Source organism: Anthonomus grandis, chromosome 5 (genome assembly GCF_022605725.1).
Source record: "Anthonomus grandis grandis chromosome 5, icAntGran1.3, whole genome shotgun sequence".
In the NCBI taxonomy this organism is placed as follows: domain Eukaryota; kingdom Metazoa; phylum Arthropoda; class Insecta; order Coleoptera; family Curculionidae; genus Anthonomus; species Anthonomus grandis.
Window position 1 is genome coordinate 14,116,338 of NC_065550.1, and position 18,978 is coordinate 14,135,315.

The 18,978-nt window shown below is 32.0% G+C and overlaps 1 protein-coding gene and 1 long non-coding RNA gene across 6 annotated transcripts in view; one reads left to right on the forward strand and one right to left on the reverse strand.

Annotated features, from left to right (window-relative positions):
• The window catches only part of LOC126736612 (uncharacterized), a 54,686-nt gene extending 48,174 nt beyond the window's left edge, over nt 1-6,512 (reverse strand). Inside the window, exon 1 of the long non-coding RNA XR_007660703.1 lies at nt 6,261-6,512. This is a non-coding gene — a long non-coding RNA (uncharacterized LOC126736612). The remainder of the gene's footprint in view (nt 1-6,260) is intronic.
• Nucleotides 1-18,978, forward strand: part of LOC126736579 (receptor-type tyrosine-protein phosphatase kappa-like) — a 130,367-nt gene that overhangs the window by 97,585 nt on the left and 13,804 nt on the right. For all 5 annotated transcript variants that reach the window (XM_050440981.1, XM_050440980.1, XM_050440983.1 and 2 more), the window contains 5 exons: nt 1,094-1,170; nt 6,096-6,230; nt 15,354-15,497; nt 15,571-15,698; nt 15,755-15,936. In XM_050440981.1, the coding sequence (XP_050296938.1) occupies nt 1,094-1,170; nt 6,096-6,230; nt 15,354-15,497; nt 15,571-15,698; nt 15,755-15,936 (666 nt within the window). The remainder of the gene's footprint in view (nt 1-1,093; nt 1,171-6,095; nt 6,231-15,353; nt 15,498-15,570; nt 15,699-15,754; nt 15,937-18,978) is intronic.

Consider the following 18,978-nt stretch of genomic DNA (forward strand, 5'->3'; position numbering starts at 1 on the left):
TCTCTAGGCACTTAATAATTGGGCCTGGGAAAAAACCAAGAAGAATTGGAGAAGGACAGAAGGATGTAGGCAGGCCAAGGAAATGATACCAGACCATGACAGCTCTAAAGCAAGGCGACTGCTAACAAAGACCCGATAAAGTATCAAAGACTTGGAGGGTATCCTGACCGGGCACAACAGTCTAAACAGGCATCTACACCTTCTTGGTATAAGAGAAAGCCCACTCTGTCCGAATTGCGGCACAGGAAAGGAAACTTCATACCACATACTAGGTATCTGTAATAGATGTAGTCGCCTGAGAAGGAAAATTTTCGGAGCAACGACAGTTCAACGGGAAGATCTTAAAGATCTAGACTGGGACAACGTGAAAGCCTTTATTAAAAGGACGGACCGACTGAGTGAAGACCGCATTGGGGGTGGAGGCGTAGGGGTGAGTGATTCTGGGGTTGGCGAAAAGGGACTGTTCAGGCCTACTTGCCGAGCTCTAGCTCCCCCACCCTTACTTCTAGTACTACTACTACTACTACTACTAGTCCGCCCCTGGTAAAACAAGCAAGGTAAATGTTGGTTACCGACTCTATTTTAAGAGGTCCTTAGCAATGTGGATCACGTAGAATTTGTATTAAATTATACCAAGTACTTCAAAAGTTATTCAAGAAAACCCGATTTTCAGCCGCATCTTTAAGGGCTATTTTTAGCGCTATATTCCCTAGGGAGGGCCTATAAGAAATTTTTTTTATAGGAAAGTTCCATATTAATTTTTTGATTTCTACCTAAATCCGAGAGATGTCCGACATTTTCCATAGTACATTCTGTAAACTTTGCTTCTGTTTTAAAGAGTATGTTTGTAAAATGGTTCCAGCACTTAATACTATAGGCAACTATAACTTTTTATTAGAAATATAAAAATAAACTCTAAAATAACGGCCGTAGACTGGCCTAAAAGAGTTGCCACTTTTAGGCCAGCCTTGTCTCACCTCCTTAGTTTACATTCGACGATTGACTTTCAAGAAAAAAATTTATATATACACATATATACCTACACCTATGTAAAGCCATTTAGGAAAATCTACACAATAAATAATTTTTTTAGATGATCAGTCAAGGGTAATACTAGAAAAGATTGATGGTGACGAATTTTCCGACTATATTAATGCAGACTATATTGACGTAAGTACTAACTCACTTCATTTAATAAAATCAGAAAAATACATTGAAATATTCAATAAACAATAGTGATCCGTCAAGGGTAACTCTGCACTTTATCTCACAAAAACGTGATTTTTTCATCGTGAAACATCATTTTCAAGATGATTTTTATTTAGACCTTTTTTAGACCGTTTGCTTAAAATAGTTTTTTTTGTGCTTTATTATACCGTATGTTAAAAAAGTCCCGGACTTCCTTAAGAATACAGTCTTATTTAATTATTCAATTATATATAGTTTTTTTATCAAAAATTGTATTAAATAAAAAGTATAGATCTTTTTCAAATCTACTTTAGGAAGATAATTTTGCATATACAGGAGGCATCACAACAGTAGTAGAGACCAAAGTTACCTTTTTTAAATGAAAAGGAATATTTTTTTATGTGTTTTCCAAATATACGCAAAATTTGAGGATAACGTAACATCTGCTACACCTTATTCCATTAGCTCAAAAGATAGTATAGTTTAAATGAGTACCTTATCAATAAAAATGTTATTAGGTACTTTTTAAATGTTTTTGCCTGTTCAGGTAATTCCTTTACTTTTTTGCTTATTTATGTAACGATTATATTATCATCATCTGATCCGAGGATTCGGAGATCGCGAGCAATCTTATTAACAATCTTATTACCTTTTCAATACAAGAATTCAAGACCGCACACCAATTTCTAAATATACATTAATAAGAACAATTCAGAGATTGGAATAACCCGGAACTTGAAAGGGATTTTATAAAATATAAAATATCCCTTATTGATTTGAAAGCATCCAAGAGATGTTTAAGCCTGACCAATAAAATCCATAAATTTACAAAAAAATAGTAATTGTTATTAAATGGTTTTACGTTGTTTCGAATTGAAAAAAATAATACTGGAATATTGAAGCTTAATACTTAAATGAATCAAAAATATAAATAAATGTTTTTTTTATTTATTTAATTTCATTATATAAAAATTGTTTACACATACATTCAATATATGTATACGCCATTAAATCTTAGTTCACCTTTGGAAGCTCGAAAAGTATTAGAGATTAGAAAATACTTAATATAAGGTACGAACTTGCGCCCCCTTATTTAATAATGGGAATCATTAAATTGCAAAAATGTGAGAAATGTTTCAGAATGATATTAAAAAAAAACGAACCTATGAAAAAATTTTTTTTTCTGGTACTATTATTTTTATCTGGATTCCAAAAAAAATTGCAGACTTATATCATCATAATTTTTTTTAATGTTCTCCATATTAGTTCGGTAAAATATTTTTTTCTTTAATACGATCTATTACACTTGCATACCAAACTAGTTCTTGTAGACTTTGATGAAAATCGTACAAAAAACCGTACTCAAAAACAAGAATACAATCTAGCGCTTATGAAAAAAAGTGTATGAAGGTCGGAGAATAAACGTCGACAACAAGTATTGGGATATCATGATAAAATATAAAAGTGTCAAAATAAATCTGCAATCTAAGTCTATCTAAACTAAAGCCGCAGGAACAAAAGTCACTTTACACCCTTTTTAAATCTTCAGGTTTTTGAGGCTCTCATTGTGAGAGAATTTTTTTATGATCGTATATGTGAATAAATCTTTTTATTCCGATTCACTTTCAATATCCTTTAAATCAGATTCCGGAACAAGTTTATCTGATGGTAGAGTCTCGATAGTTTCATTATTTAAAAGCTCTATGGCTTCTGAAATTAATGTAGAATTTTTTTTTTGATTGTGGCAATTTCATAATGTTTTTATATTCAAACATGTGGATGTCAAATCTTCCCTATATCTTGTTATATCTTTATTTCGGGATTCTTGGGTTTCTTCGGCAAGTTGCCCAATAGGAAGCATTGCCTCAGAAATAACACGTGAGCCATGAATTAATATTTTTTACACAGTTGTCAATACCATGGGTATTATATGATCACAAATGTGCAACTTAATCTAATAATCTAACCATCTCAATTGTGTACTCATAAATTTTCATAATCTCAATATCTAATAATTTAACCATCTCAATTGTGTACTCATAAATTTTTTAAAAGTTAATATTGTAGCCACTTGAAATTACCTGCAGAATTGTATATAATTTATTAATTAAAACTTCATCAACGCCAGTTATTTCAGAAGCAATAAGTAAATTTTAGAAAAAAATCGACTGTGGTTTCCATCATTTGAGCTCTTAAAATGTTGTTTTAGTTGATCAACTTTGAACCCCATCCGTACGCTAAGCCGCTCCTGAATAAGCCTTTTTGTTTGCTCAACAGACTCCTTTTCTTCGTTAGTACGTGCTTGCCATTTTTTTATCTCCAATTTGTATGCTAAATGCAAGCATATCTCAAAAAATCTTATCCACGCATGAAGCGTTAATAAGCCAAGTCATTAAATTGCTTGGTTGTAGCTCCTCATAGGTACAAACGTTGAGAAGATAAAATTTCAAATATAGCAGAGCAAACTTTTCCACCAATCAATGCTGGCATCGTTTTATAATTGATTATAATATTGCTTCGCTCTAGGATAAATTGAAAGGGTTCTAAGAGATTAATTTGGCTTTCGATATATTTAACTTCATTTTTAATTGTTTCTATATCTTCTGTAATGTGTTGGATACGCAAAAATCGGCAAAATCGGGGTAAAGATAATTTTTGAAAAAGCGAAATTTTTTATGCGAATTTTCCAAAACAATAGCTTTGTTTTCCATCTCTTTAATCAAGACTATTTGTAAAGGAACTAGAGATGTTAAAAACATGCTTGCGTCTGACATGTTGACCCCGGTAAAAGTTTACTTGTATTCACCTTACCCTGAAGTACCATCACATCCGCATTTGCAGATCAGTTCTAAAAACATATCTGTTTTAAAAATAAAAAATATAAAAAACCTAAATTCAAGACTGAGTTTTTTTGAAATAGGAAATTGCGTTGAACAGGGTGGTCCAAGAAGCACTGTACTTTTACTTTCGCTGCACTCTCTGTAACATTTATATTTTTAATCGGCGGATAACAAGCTTTATTAGCTTTAAATATTTTTATAAGATAGGTATAATTTACAGTCATTTTGAATACTAATATTTCTTAACTCCAAAAAATATTAATCAATCATCAATCAACAATCATCGAAAGCGATGCTTCTTTAGATAATGTTGATTCACTTTTTGCTTCCAAGGGTTCCATTCGACGGCTCTCGGTAAATACCAAATGTCGCCTGTATGAAGTAGTATTTCCTTTTGGTTTTAACCACCTCTCGCTTGGACAGGCTATAGGTTTTCTAGGTCACTTGTAAAAGAAATAATAAAATTCAGAAAAACACTAATTTCACCATTTAAGTCTAATATGGCACACGTGCTCTCGAAGAACGTTAACTTCGAACTGATATAATAAGGAACGGTGGTTATACTAAAGTACTGATATTGCGCAGAAAGATACGCGGCTGTTTTCCCGACCGATTACAATTGCGACCCGATATCTGGATTTGCTGGAAAGTCAGATAGTACCAAAAATAGGATGATATGCTAACGCTAATTTTCATCAAATATGGTTTCAACAAGTGAAATTGAATGGCCAGCAAGAAGCCCTGATCTTACATCCCTATTGTTTATGCGACAAAGTCGGAAAATATTAACGTAATACAAGACACAATTAGAGAAGAATATGGGTTGATTACTCCTAATATGTTAGAAAACGTAGCAAATGCTTTTTACCACATTCAAGGGAGTAATTTTCACCATTTAATTAAATAGGCTTATTGTTTAAATATTTTTTTGTTTAGTTTCTTTTTTTTATAGGTTAGTATTTGCATGTTGTTAAATGAAGTTATGTTGGAATTTTGCGTAGAATCGGAAAATACATAAAAAATATACTATTCCTCTTCAAGGTAACTTTGGTCTCTGCTACTGTTGTGATGTCTCCCGTATATGCAAAGTTATCTTTCTAATGTATAATTTTAATTTGGGATACTTTTTGATAAAAGGGCGCATCACGAGTTATTAAGGGGTTCCGGGTCTTTTTTAGCACACGGTATACTGTAGCTGATGGCTATAAAATTTTGAAAACGGATAGTGTAGCTTAGCCTTGATTTAAATATGCCCATATAATAACTCAATTTATTAAATAACTGTCAAGAGTAGTCATTGTAAGGAAAAAGCATGCAGATGCAATTTTTTAGAAAGAATAAATTTGTCAAATTATTGTCTACTACTAACTAAATTATTTAGAATATTATTTTATTCTATAATGTTATCTATAATACTATTAAATTCTTTATGATAAAAAAACTATACTGATAATATTATAATATTGGTCCTATAAAATTGAGGAGACAGTATCCCAAATTATACATATTAGGTTCTACCCGACAGCAATAAAATGTATTGATGTAGTTAGTTCTTGCAGAGACATTATTCCCTTCATGCGTATTAAAATAATCTAAAAAATGCACATATTTTGTCAATATATCAAGCGCCAACAAATTTTTGTTTTTTTTTTTAGTATTAAAAACAAAATATTGCTAAAACTTTTGTTATTTCTAAAAAATACTACAAACAGCTATTTGAATAATATTTAAATTGCTTAAATACTTTTGTGCCGTCTAAGCAGATTTCATCATAAAAATCTGTTTTTTAAACTGCGAGTTTTTCTTTGTAAACACTAAGATTTAATTCTCTATTACTTTTTTAAACAATATATGTCAATTAATTATTAAACAACAATTTAATTACCGCTGTGCCTAAGTGCGCTAAGGCCGATAGCCTTTCCTCATTTTAATTCTTAAATATTAAAATAAATGCCACTCACTTGGAACTAACATGGATTGGGCTCTCAAAAACATTTATTTTAAAAAAATTATTTCTTATGAAAAATATATTTTTTTTAATGATCCGTAATAAAAATATTTTTTTAGGGTTTTAGACATCCAAGAGCTTATATAGCCACTCAAGGACCAAAACCCAATACCGTCTCTGACTTTTGGAGAATGGTTTGGCAAGAAAATGTTACACATATTGTTATGATGGCTAATGTCATTGAAGGAAATAAGGTAGTAATAATTATCTTCTAATATACTTACTTTCCTTTATACTTAGGGGCTTCACTTCTCTGTGATGGTACCAGAATTGAGTTTATATCTCTATGATTTTAATAATCCTAACTAATGTCCAACCCTTATCCTAAGCCATATGGATTTGATAAGTATAGCCTCTATACTATACTTGTTTCTAAAATGGTGTTTTTAGTACAATTCAATTTGACAGCAAAAATCAATACGATAGGCAGTTATTTTACAAATCGACACTAGTACAAGTCTAGAACATATGACACTTCAGCCTTACTGCCGATTGTGAGTAAACCTAATAACTTAATAAGCTCTTAACTTTAATGTGTGGGGTCAAGTAGATATTTTATAGTTTAAAAAATACAACGCATGCAAAGAGTTGTGCATAGCGACGCGTCGAAAAATTATGTGATTCCAGGGACTTATTACAGGGGAAAATATTATGGGGTCGTGTTCAATAAGAAGTTTCCAATTTGTTTAATTTATCGCAAAGGGTCATAAGTAGATTAAATAATCGATTTAATTAAACTAATTCTGTGTTAGAAAGATCAAGGATTAGTGGCCCTAGGGAAACCACAGTCGCACAAAAAGATTTTTTATACTAAGTGCGCGGAGAGAGCCATTATCCCATATTATAAGAGCTATTATCCACGTGTAGACAACTTTCGCAGCTTCTTAATGCTACAGGAACAAGTATTTCAATTGAAACAATAAGGCGGCGATTAAATAGTGTAAATTTAAGATCCCGACGTCTACTAAGGTTCCACTAACCCAAGACCACATGCGGCAAAGGTTACATTTAGCAATAAATCACGTAAATTGGGTAAATGAATGGAGATCTGTGCTTTCCACAGAGGAATCTAGATAAGCCAGACTTTTGGATAGTCGAAGATTATGGGCCCTACTTAGAACACCTAGAAATCGACGACCTCTTTAACGTGTGAGATCTGCCAGAGCTAGAGCTGTTATTCATGCGATAGAAACGAATGGAATTCCTTATCTCTTACTCCCTCCATTATCTCCAGACCTTAATTGCATCGAACATGCTTGGGACATGTTGCAGCGAAGACTAGATGAACACAGACTCGTCAGCCATTATCAAAACAATGGCTGAGCTTGGACCGTTTTATCACAACTTTGGAATGAAATTCTTCCAGAAATGCTTAACAACCTGATTGACAGCATGCAGAGACGTTGCCAAGCTATTATTGATGCACGTAGTTATAAAAAAATTTAGAATTTCTATATATTTTTTCCCAAAGAAAACACTAATACCCTTAACTCCTGTGGAGCAGTTTGTGTTATATGTCTATTTAAGCCACGATATAACTAGATACTACGTCACTGTTTTAAAGTAATCTAAATATTAAAATATTAGAGGAAATTTTTTTGCGGTGGCATGGGCATTGATTTGCTATTGACGACCGATACCAATGCACACCTGCATCGGGTGGTCTCTCTTTGCAAATCCGCCGCGGCATAGTATCCTGCCGGTGTACCGCGATCTAAAGATAATTATTCTGGGAAAAATGTAGGTTTAAAACTGACTCAGGTCTATCGGTCTTTTCATCGGCACGCTTTCATCGTTTTTATCGTCATTCAAGTGCAGGAACTAAATATACCTGGACTGCCAATTCAATGAAAAGTAAATGACGAGTACTAGGTGGCTGTCATTATGCATGATTGTGTCCTTTCGATGTTGCTCACTCTGACCAATTTCAGTTCTGCCAATTGTAGGGAAACAAAATAATGTTATGTTTACAAAAACAAAATAGAAAGTTACAATTAGTTAAGAATTTAAGATAGTTCAGTTAGATCTGAAATTTTTCTTGGACTTTATAAAAATGTATGTAAATTTATGAAAGAAAATAATCGTCACCTTAAATGAGACAAAGTTTCAATTAACTTGGGATGGATGCATGCACTTTGAAATATTTGTTTTATTATTCTGATAAACTTGAATCTTATAAATCCTAATACCATGAAAATGATGATTTTCATTTAAATTTTTGCTCGTGTATACTACTACAAATTTAGTAAAAAACACTTTTATTTTCATTCTATTTTTAGTTTCTGACTTACTTTGTTTCTATGTACACTGTTCTATGTCCACATTAATAGCTACGACTATCTATAAAAATCAAAATATAGATGATTTTATGAGGGTTTGTAATTAGCAAGGGTTTATATAGTAAAAATATACAACTCTTTATGTTATTCTATGATAAACACCACAGACAGACAATTTACAATAATTCAGTTTTGAGAAACAGTGAACCAAATACGTTTCAATAAGGATGCTGATACATTATCCACGTATTAAATAAGGAGAAAGCGATATCGCCTGATGCAGAGGATATACCCATGCGTATCGTTTACAAATCGCCAAAACTAGGAAACCCGCTATGCTCACAATTAAAAATGTTATTTAGAATCAGTTATATCGAGTGATCGATATCGTGATCTTAGAATCTCAAAGATGGTTTAAAAACAATACCAATAAAAAAAAATAAATTTACTTCGTGACAGGCTGACAGGTCACACGTCAAACGTCAGCGTCGTCAACTTCATTACCGTTATTTAATATATTTTTTGTTGGCAACACTGAAAATGTTTAGAGTGGCCAACATCAAAAGGACACAACCACTATAAAAATGGAGACCACCAGGCAGCGCTCATTTTTTCAAGTGAGAATAAAACGATATAGGTGGTTACGACTACGTTGGAGTTGACGATCCACGAAGCGAATAGAGTAATGATCGTAGTGTAAAGGGGGAGCTCCGAGCACTATTTTGAAAATGAACGCGTCGGAGTGAATGGAGCAACTCTAACCCATCCGGCGCAAAATAAACGTAAACAAAACAAAACAAATATAATAATTATACGCACTATTTTGTATTCTTTTGCAAGCAAGGAATTCTTTTTTATGGTTAAGGGTTAGTATTGTTACAGTAGACATTTTCAATGAACTTAGAGATTCGTCTTATAGTGGAAAGATTTTTATTTGATAGTGATTTATTTGATGAAAATGATGAAGAAGTAAATAAATTAGAGAAAATAAAATGTTATGCGAAAGAAACTGCGCCAATGTACAATTTCCAACAGTTTAAGCAGCATTTTAGTTAACCCCAATCACTTATGAAGTACTGATGGAAAAACTGCACTCGGTTATGGATAGGACCGAAATTAGAATATCTGGAAATCCTGAATTAACATTAGAAAAGCAAACGTTAATTGCGTTGTGGTATTAGGCAAACCTCAAAAGTTTTATAATAAAATTTGCAAATTCACATACATTATTACATTATTGACCTATGTAGGTACTACATCCGCCAAACTAACAAACCCTAGTTGTAATTGTTTTGCCGACAGATTTGGTGCAGCAAATCAACTGCTTGGGATTGTCTAAATAAAATATGCCGTGATTTATTTATTTTAAATCAAAAGAACAAGATTATAGTACTCGAAGTGTAAGATTGTGACCCTACTGCAAATTTCTTTACAGAAAAAGTTGGCTTTCCAGAACAGTCATGTAATATGATTTATTGATTAAAAGATATGTTTGTTTCTTAGGAATTGTGGGAATAATTGATGGTTTTTATATACCTATAGAAGCTCCATATAAAACCCAGTGTCTTATGTCAACCATAAGGATAACCATTCGATTATTCTGCAGGGCGTATGTAATTGTAAAAAAAATTCATACATTGCTACTGTGGTGAAGTTGGTTGAATGCATGATGCACGTGTTTTCCGACGATCAGATTTTGGTCATCTGCTAGGCAACGGGGAAATTCAAGAGGATTTGCATTTTATTGGGGAATCAGCCTACCCTTTAAAAAATAATTTACTGATTCCTTTTAAAGATAATAGGTATTTGACAAATATTCAGGTTAACTATAACCAGCTGTTTTCAAAAGCCAGAATATTTATTGAACACACCTTCGCTCTATTAAAAGGAAGGTTTCGAAGACTAAAATTATTGGAAGCATCAAGAGTTGAGATAGTTCCCCAAATAATAATCGTATGCTGCATTCTACATAATATTTGCAGAGATACAAATGATGAGCTTCAAATTAATCTGTATGAAATAATTCAAGAAGAAATGTTGATGCGGCCAGGAAACATTGTGCCAAGACTGTATAACCGGGTGTTGAGAAAAGGAATAATATTGCTAATTACTTATTTTTGAGATAAAATAACTAACAAAAGAGTTATTTTTACTTATTATCTTTTTATTTTTATGAGAGTCACCTATGCTAAAACATTTCAATTCTTTGGTATACTAGGTGTAGTTACAATTTGAGGTTAAGTTTACAGGGGTTAATTTGTATCAATTAAATCCTGTTAATTTGTAGAAAAAATAATTTTTAAAGTTATAAAAAATATTTTTTAAAACAATCATACAAATAAAATTAAAAAAATAATTATTATGTTTTGTAATTAAAATATAATATAAACACACCCAACAAATGCACATTTTTTATTAACTTCCAAATGCTTATTTGAGAATTATTAATTTCATAAGAAATGTAGTTTCAAAACAACCCTATAACTTTTTTACCTTTTGTTTTAATGTCTAGTTTTATAATCTCGGGTTACCCCTGCTCTGAGAGTTAGCTCATTGAAATTGTACTGACTAACTCTCAGGTCAGAGGAAACACGAGTTTAAGAAGTTAGGGATAGTAAACCTTAAAGGTTAAATTAAAACCGGACGCCCAAACTATTATAGCAACAAAAGGAACTGAAAATAAAATATCAAAATTATTATAAAATTAAATATAAACATTATCTTCGTTTAATGCTAATCTTTTTAATCTTTTGGATTATTACTGCTTAACTTTTTTTCCAATCTGATGTTCTACCGAGATGTATTAAAGATTTAAAAACCTATCCATTCTCTTGATTTTTTTCTCTATGTCGCTTCTCAGAAGAATTTTCAAGTTTTCGTTTTTTATCAGTATCTCGTGAGGTGGTCGGAGTCACAGCTTCTAAAAGTATATAAGGTAAATAATGTGGGTAGTTATTTTGAATTGAATAGCCATCATTTTCTTGATTTTTATGCAGACCAGATTCGGAGCTGCATGTTGCTGGTGCTTCTATTTCCAGTTGTTAAGGAATGAATCTATAAAATTAAAGAACTGCAAAGTTTTTCTGTTTCTTCCAGTTCCTGAATTATGGTTCTTGATTTTCTTGTAGGTCTCCTTCAGATCTTTTCACTTCGTATCTACTTGCTCTGGTGTAATATTTTTTATTAGCAAGTTTTGACAATTCCGAAGGAATTTTCTTTCAAATTTTTTTTTCATTGTACCTTCAAATGCAGAATAGTTTTTTTCCACCAATCAAATTAGTAAAACAGTTGAACTGTCATTTCACAATTTTGCATCTACTCATTTCCAGATGACAAAGGTAACAACGGACTTTCTACATTTCAATTTTTCAATTTTAAGATTAATAGAACCTAAAAAAAATATGTTATTAATGATATACTAATATTTGCAAGTTCGATTTATCAACTCCAAACTCATTAGTTTTGAATAATAATCTAAACAGTTTTGAAGTAGAATATATCAAAGAATTAAAATAGTTGACAACCCATACTCACGGGACATTTGAAGCCCTATACGTTTTGTGGCTGACTTAAGGATTATAAACATAATAAATTAATGTTCTAGAAAATCCATAAACTGATTATGACTAAAATTAACCCAGCTTTTATGGCGGCTAATGTGTTTAGTATTGTCATAAAAATTTCTAATTTAAAAAATTACATTTTAATAAATATTACATTTTCACATACCTTCATATTCATTAGGATCATTGTTTTCGTTTTCAAAATGTTCCAAAAAAATTTCTTGCACCCAGTTTATTAGGGTCCCTTCAATGCCACACTCACCACAGGTGTCGAACTGTTCGCCAGTGAATTGGTCAGACATAATATACAGTGATGTTTGGATTTTAATAACAGATTTTTTTGGTAATTGGAGAATCACAAGCAAAGATAAAAAACAAACAACCAAGAAAGAAACAGCTGATGACCTGACACTTGAGAGCTAGTTTTGCACATGCGCAAAAACGAAAAAACTCCCAGTACACCACCTTAAAGCCTGGAGCACATCGAGCATGCTCTACATGCTCGCTATGTTTCAAAATAAATAAAATCGAGCACGCCCTGAGTCAACAAAAACGTAAAAGAGCACACAGAGCGCGCTCGGACTACTCGAGGCGTCAACTCGAACGCACCTTATATTAATGTTTGATCCGGCATATGGATCCTTATTGGACCTCACTTTGACAAAGTAATTTTAAAGGCAGATCGCTATTTAAGGTTTTTTGTCTGCCATGAACCTATAGAAGATATGCAGATCTGATTAACAAAATTAGTGCAGCAGGTGCCGCTATAACAAGACTCCTAGAAGTGACCCAAGCTCATCTGTCAAAAGTGATAGTTGATAGTTGTGTTCGAGCAGATGAACTTAATTTTGAACAACATTCTTAAACTGTTTTATTATGTAGTTAATCGCAATAATAATTTTAGTTATTAGATTTAAGGTACTTTACTGATTTTTTATTTATTTATAATCATAACTAAATGGCTAAAAAATAATAATATAAAATCATACTAAAATAGTAGAAATAATAAAATAATGCAAACGTCAGTACCGAAGCAAGTAGAGTAAATAATTTTGAGTTAAGTAACAAAAAAGTTTTAAAATCATAATATGAAATGATGTAATTTTGCGTATATTTTCAAAGTACCTGCAATCAAATAATTCTTCGACGGGTCGCGACGTCCAGCTCTATGCAGGCGTCGATTTTTTTAAGTTTTGAAAAAATCTACTTAACCCCATACATTGACCACTTTTTACATAAATTAAATATTTATTTTTGTTTTGGTCTTATTGGCGTGCGGAATTCTAAATGAAAAATTATGTATAAGAATAGTATAAAGATCATCATAATGTTTCATGGCACTATGTTACAGACATAAAGCAGTCTTCGGATCTACCTCTTCGTATTTTGAGTAACTCAAGGAAGGCTTTATATCGAAGTTAAGGCTTAAAAAATATTAAAAAGGGCTGGCTAATTCTACTTTTCTCTGCTCATGAGCATTTCTCCTCATATGTATATGTATATACATACATACATATATTTTTGAAATTGATGTATTGAGTGCCCCATCTTAAAACTCATCATTTTCACCCTTGGCTCTCACATACCTGAAGAAATTCTACAGATTGGCTCTCTGGAGTCTTTAATATCACGCCTTAGGATTTCATTGAATGTTACAATGGTCCAAGTAGTCTTTATTTAGTCATATTTAGGACGTAGATGACCAACGGGTGACATCTATAAGAAGTCAGGGTGACGTTAATATGTCACACCCTCAAAACGACTTAAATATAACTTCTTGAGGACAAAAACTATTGTACTATAATAATACTTTATAGTACTGTTTCGACGTCATCGAGACGTATCGGAGACGTCATTATATGCTCTATATTTTTCCAGAAAAAAAATCAGGATTTTGCGGGTAGAAATAATACACAAAAACTACAGAAAATATGAATACTACTATACTTAAAACTAAAAATTTGTTCATATGATAGTTAGACTACTAAAAATAAAAGTATTTTATTTATTGTATTTTAATTATGCCACTCCACAAAAAAAAAATCCAATTATTCAGCGGAAGAAAAAGTACAATATTACACTCACTACATTCTAATTTAAATTTAAAACATTATTAATAATAATAGTTGCCTACAATATTACAATAATGAAAATAATTAGAGAGAAAAAATAAATTTGGCAGTTACTGTCTAGGAAAAATGTATTCTTAATTTAAGACAAACCGCAGTTACATTGATCCTGCACAGAATTACAAATGCTGCAGGCTTTGCGCAATGGGGAAAATTTCTTCAAATCTTCATGTGTAAATCGAGTACTTACCGCACTCACTTTATTATCACAACAATCTAATCTACAATTATGGGTGATTCATAATGGTATTACAATCCTGGAATCAAATAACAAAATAAAAACAGAAAACCAAACGACAAAAAAATGGCTGCCAACGCAAGAAGATATGAACGCCATTCGTAACGCAAGACACTAAGGCTCGATGCACACGAGCGATTTTCATGGCGAAGTTCGCTGCGAGTTCGCCGCGAAGTTTTCTCGCGCGCATGTAGCAGACCAAAGGATCAAATGGTGCGATTCACACGTAGGCGAAATCGCAGCGAATACGCCTACTTACTAGACTGCTACTTCGCGACGATTTCGCGGCCAAAATTCCTCGCTGAGCCTCGCTCTGCGGGTAAGCAGTACTTGTTGGAACATTGAGCAATTCACACGGCTCGCCCCGGTCGCTTGCGCTCGCGTCCACTGATAATGACACGAGCGCAAGCGACGGACGGAACCGACACGGCCGCGATCGCGTCACGAGCGGCGCGCCAATAACCGATGCGAACAAAAGACCACGTGAACCGATAAGACGCACTGCAGCGCCATCGTACGGACAAGGATTTTAACTTTAGTAGTAAATTTACATTAAACTTATTTATGTAGACGACAATTAAAGTTAGTTAAAATTTCAATATGCTCGTAAAATCATGCATATTTTTAAGTCATTGTAAAAATTAGAGCTCTAAAAAAATTATCGTTGGCATCATATAATCTAACAAGACCTAATATTATTTGTGTGGGTAGTTATATGAAAAGACATAAAACAGGAATAGTGTGAAATCTCAGATTGGTCTTAAAATGACGTTCTTCCGACGACTTTGTATGACGTCTTCCTAATGTGCTTAAAGCAATGTCTTAGAGATGATTATCTACGTCCCTACGTCCAATTTCCATCGCTCTATTCATAATTAAATGAAATTACGGAAAATAGCTTTGAGATTACTACTAATCTTTTTTTCTGAAAGCTATCAATCAGTTGCTGGCAAAGAGAACCTCCTCCAGTAGAGCATACCTATATTTAAATTCCTACATATATTTTAAGGCATACAAAGTCAATTATTTAAAAAAATAGTTTTAAGTTTCCTTTACTATTACATATTTTTTACGTTTATTACATATCAAAAATAGTTTTTTTTTGTAGAAAAAAACTGAACAATATTGGCCTGAGATTAATGAGGAAGAAAAATACGGTGACTATACGGTGACATACATTAGTTCTAAGGTGTTCGCTAACTATGACTGTCGAATACTTGAGCTTCAATTTAAATGTTCAACACCCAGGAAGGTCGGCTAACTTATTATATTTGTTTGTTTAAAACAATATTAACTTAAAATAAACATAAAATTCTCTACTGCAGATAGGACATCTTCACTTTAAAGTATGGCCCGATCATGGAGTTCCACTGTATCCCCAATCATTAGTGCCTTTTCTTCAAACACTTCTCAGATTAAAAAATACTGATTTTCCTTTAGTTGTGCATTGCAGGTAAAAGATAATAAGTGATATTTAATGTATCTAATATAAAGTTTGATTCAATTTAGTGCTGGAGTTGGTAGAACCGGAACAATAATTCTATGCGATATTTGTTTACGAATGGCTGCTGCAGAAGGTTTCGTGGACTTCTTTGCTATGCTGGAACATCTTCGAAATAATCGCGCTAATTTGGTGGATAACGTAGAGCAATATATGCTGGCGCATTTGGTGGTATTAAATTGTTTGGCGGGTAATTATAATGCTTACAAATATTCTGATTCTAGCATTATTGGTTCTTTTTTTAAACCTTAATTAGATTTTAAAAAATTCTACTTTTCACTAGTAGTTACAAACTTTATCCAGTTACTCTATTAAAAACCAATAATTGCCCATAATTATTTTTACATAGTTTTATTTAGAAAGAAATAACAAAAAAAACTACAGAAACATTTAAAGATCTTACATCTGAGATTCCTAACATGTTGAATTTTCTATTTTACATTTTTTGTACGTGATTTAATTTGTCTTAAGACCGGGTTATGCACAGAAAAAGGATTAACTGGCCCATATAACACATATTTTTAGTCGACATAATTAACTTCATGTTTTTGGGGCTAGTTAAAACTATTTCCGAATATTTCTTTTCAGTACCTAATTTTTCAGCTGTCATCTTTAATTTCTAGTCAGCTTCCTATAAAGAACTGTTCAACATAGTAAATTGCGTTGTATTTTTCTAAATCAAAATTAGTTTTTGGTTTCAAGTTTTCATCGCAGTCTGATTCATCTGACGTATCATCAAATTGAATGCTACTTTCTGGGTCACTACTAAAATACTCATAACACTTCTTCTTTCTTTTAGGATCTAAGACGTATTTTTTGGCAGGTTCCTTGCTTCTTTAACTCTTTTTAGATTCTTCTTTTTCTCTTCCCTTATTTTTTTGCTTTCCTTTTTTTATTTTCTTTTTTTTCTCTTCCATTCTTTGGACGTAACAACAGCTGGAATTTTATCCCTTTTCTTGAGTTTATTTTGCTTTGAGCTGTTTTTCGGCCAAAAGAGTGCTTTTTTAAAAGGTGTACCAGTAGTTGAATTAGTGATTTCATCAATATTTTTTGAAGTCAGTTTGAACTTGAAAATTATTGTCTTCTATTCTTTAGAACAAAAGAAGAAAATTGTTCTTTATCCTGGTGGTGTGTTATTTTAACATTTTGACGAGAAGTGCTTGCAAATGGTGATTGCCTGGATCGTTGCTGATCCTTGTCCTCTGCATCTGGAGGCATTCGATATTGAAAAGTTTATGCCATTGATCCTCATCCTCTGTTTCGTTTTCTATTTTATTAGTATTGTCTTCCTCGTTCAGTGATTCTGGCGCAGTATTTTGTAGATCTCCTATAACATAGGCTACTCTTTCTTGATCTAGTGTTGGCTTTTTTGAGTGCTGCATTTCTGAATGTTTTTCCAAACATTAAATAATTTACTGTATGTTTCATCCCCATTCCATCCTATCATATTGGACTTCATCTTTTGGAAATTGATTGAAAATTGGTTTGTTTATTATTATTCTAAAACCTCTAATGCCATTTTTAAATTAGCTTTAGATGTTAAATTTTGATCCACTATCACGTTTTTTTCGATAAACATTTACTACATTATCGGGGTTTCAGGGAAAAATGCCTTATTTGCAGAAATCATTTTTTACAGCGTCTTCAGATACTGCATTTAGTACATCGTAAAATATTTTAGGGAAAGTTGCTTTGTCCAACTTGACATCAAAACTGGGTTGGCTGAATTTCCACTTGTGAACAACGTTTGTCAAACTCTTTTTTAACGGTCCAAATATACTCATATAACACGGCTGCATTGTGTAAGTAGTGTTGTGCTACTAATGCTATTACAATTAACCCATTCTGTTCACAAAACTCATTTAAATGCATAGTAAGCCTTTTGAATATCGTTCTTTTCCAGCAAGCCATTAAAAACAATGGTAATATATTTAAAAAATGTTTGAACATTTATCCAACCTGTATCACACTTTCCTAAGTCCCAATCAGCGCCAGGCATTTTTTGAACCACTTCTTGTGGCATTCTTTTGTGTGGGAGGAGAATAAATTGTGGTGTAGTTTCTCCATCACTTCGAGCGCATATTAAAACTATGTTCGTTTTCTGTTTCTCGAGCTATTTCATATATATTTTTTTCTACTCTTAGAGCTAAGAGTTTCCCAGATTTGAGGCACATCAAAAATGCACTCTTATCACAATTATAAACTCTTGTTGGATCCTCTAAAGTATTAAAGTGACCTTCTTGTTTCTACTTCAGAAAACTATGCCCGTATTTGCCCTTCTGTTACTGAAGCTTTGGCGGTTGATAAAGTTTCTGGTATACTTTTAGCAAGTCTATTTTTTAATCTATTCAAGAACAACTGATACCATTTTTTCTTAAAATTGATATATATTTGGTTATTTATTGTAAAAAAAGTCAATTTACCTATAAAATTGGTTCTTCGGAATCCCATATTTGGTTCTACTAAAGTTAAAAGTCTTCAAAACGTTTTTTTCTTGAAAATTTTTACATAGGTAGTTAAGTTTGAACATTTTATTGATAAAAAAGTGAGGATGAACTGAAAAATGCGAAAGTTATTAATTATAAAGGATTTTCTACTTATAATTCACAATTTCATCTGGCTTAACTGCACTTTATTTGTGACTAGCCATCACGTTGATCATTATAAATCCTATCAATTCAAATTTAAAGCATTAGTTAACCAAATTCTGTAACAGAAGGATTTACATGACTTCTTTAGGTCATAAACACAACTTTCCACACGCGAATCACGAATATCAAAGATGTAAATAAGGATTAATTCATAAATAAAAAAGACTGTAAAATGTCGCTTATGTCAACAAATATTATTGTAAATTAAATAGTATTGAATTAACTTAATTTAATTTTTTTAATTTAATTAATTAAATTCATTTTAATTTTTATTTAATTTTTTTTTAAATGAATTTAATCCTCATCGATATTATTTATTCATTAAGAAATAAATATCATAAATTATGTTTTTTCTTCAAAATTTATACTTAAGTATAATATAGTATTATGAAAATGTAAATACGTTAATTATTCTCCTAGTTTTTGTACAATTTTATTAGTATTCTGTAGTTAAAGTTGATTCGTAGGGTTTCTTTAGGGCTCTACTTACGTTTGGTTTATTATTTTTATCTATAGTGTTTAGTTTTTAAGTAGTTTAGGTTCTAGTCGACTTTAGGTATCTCCGAATTTTAACATTTTTG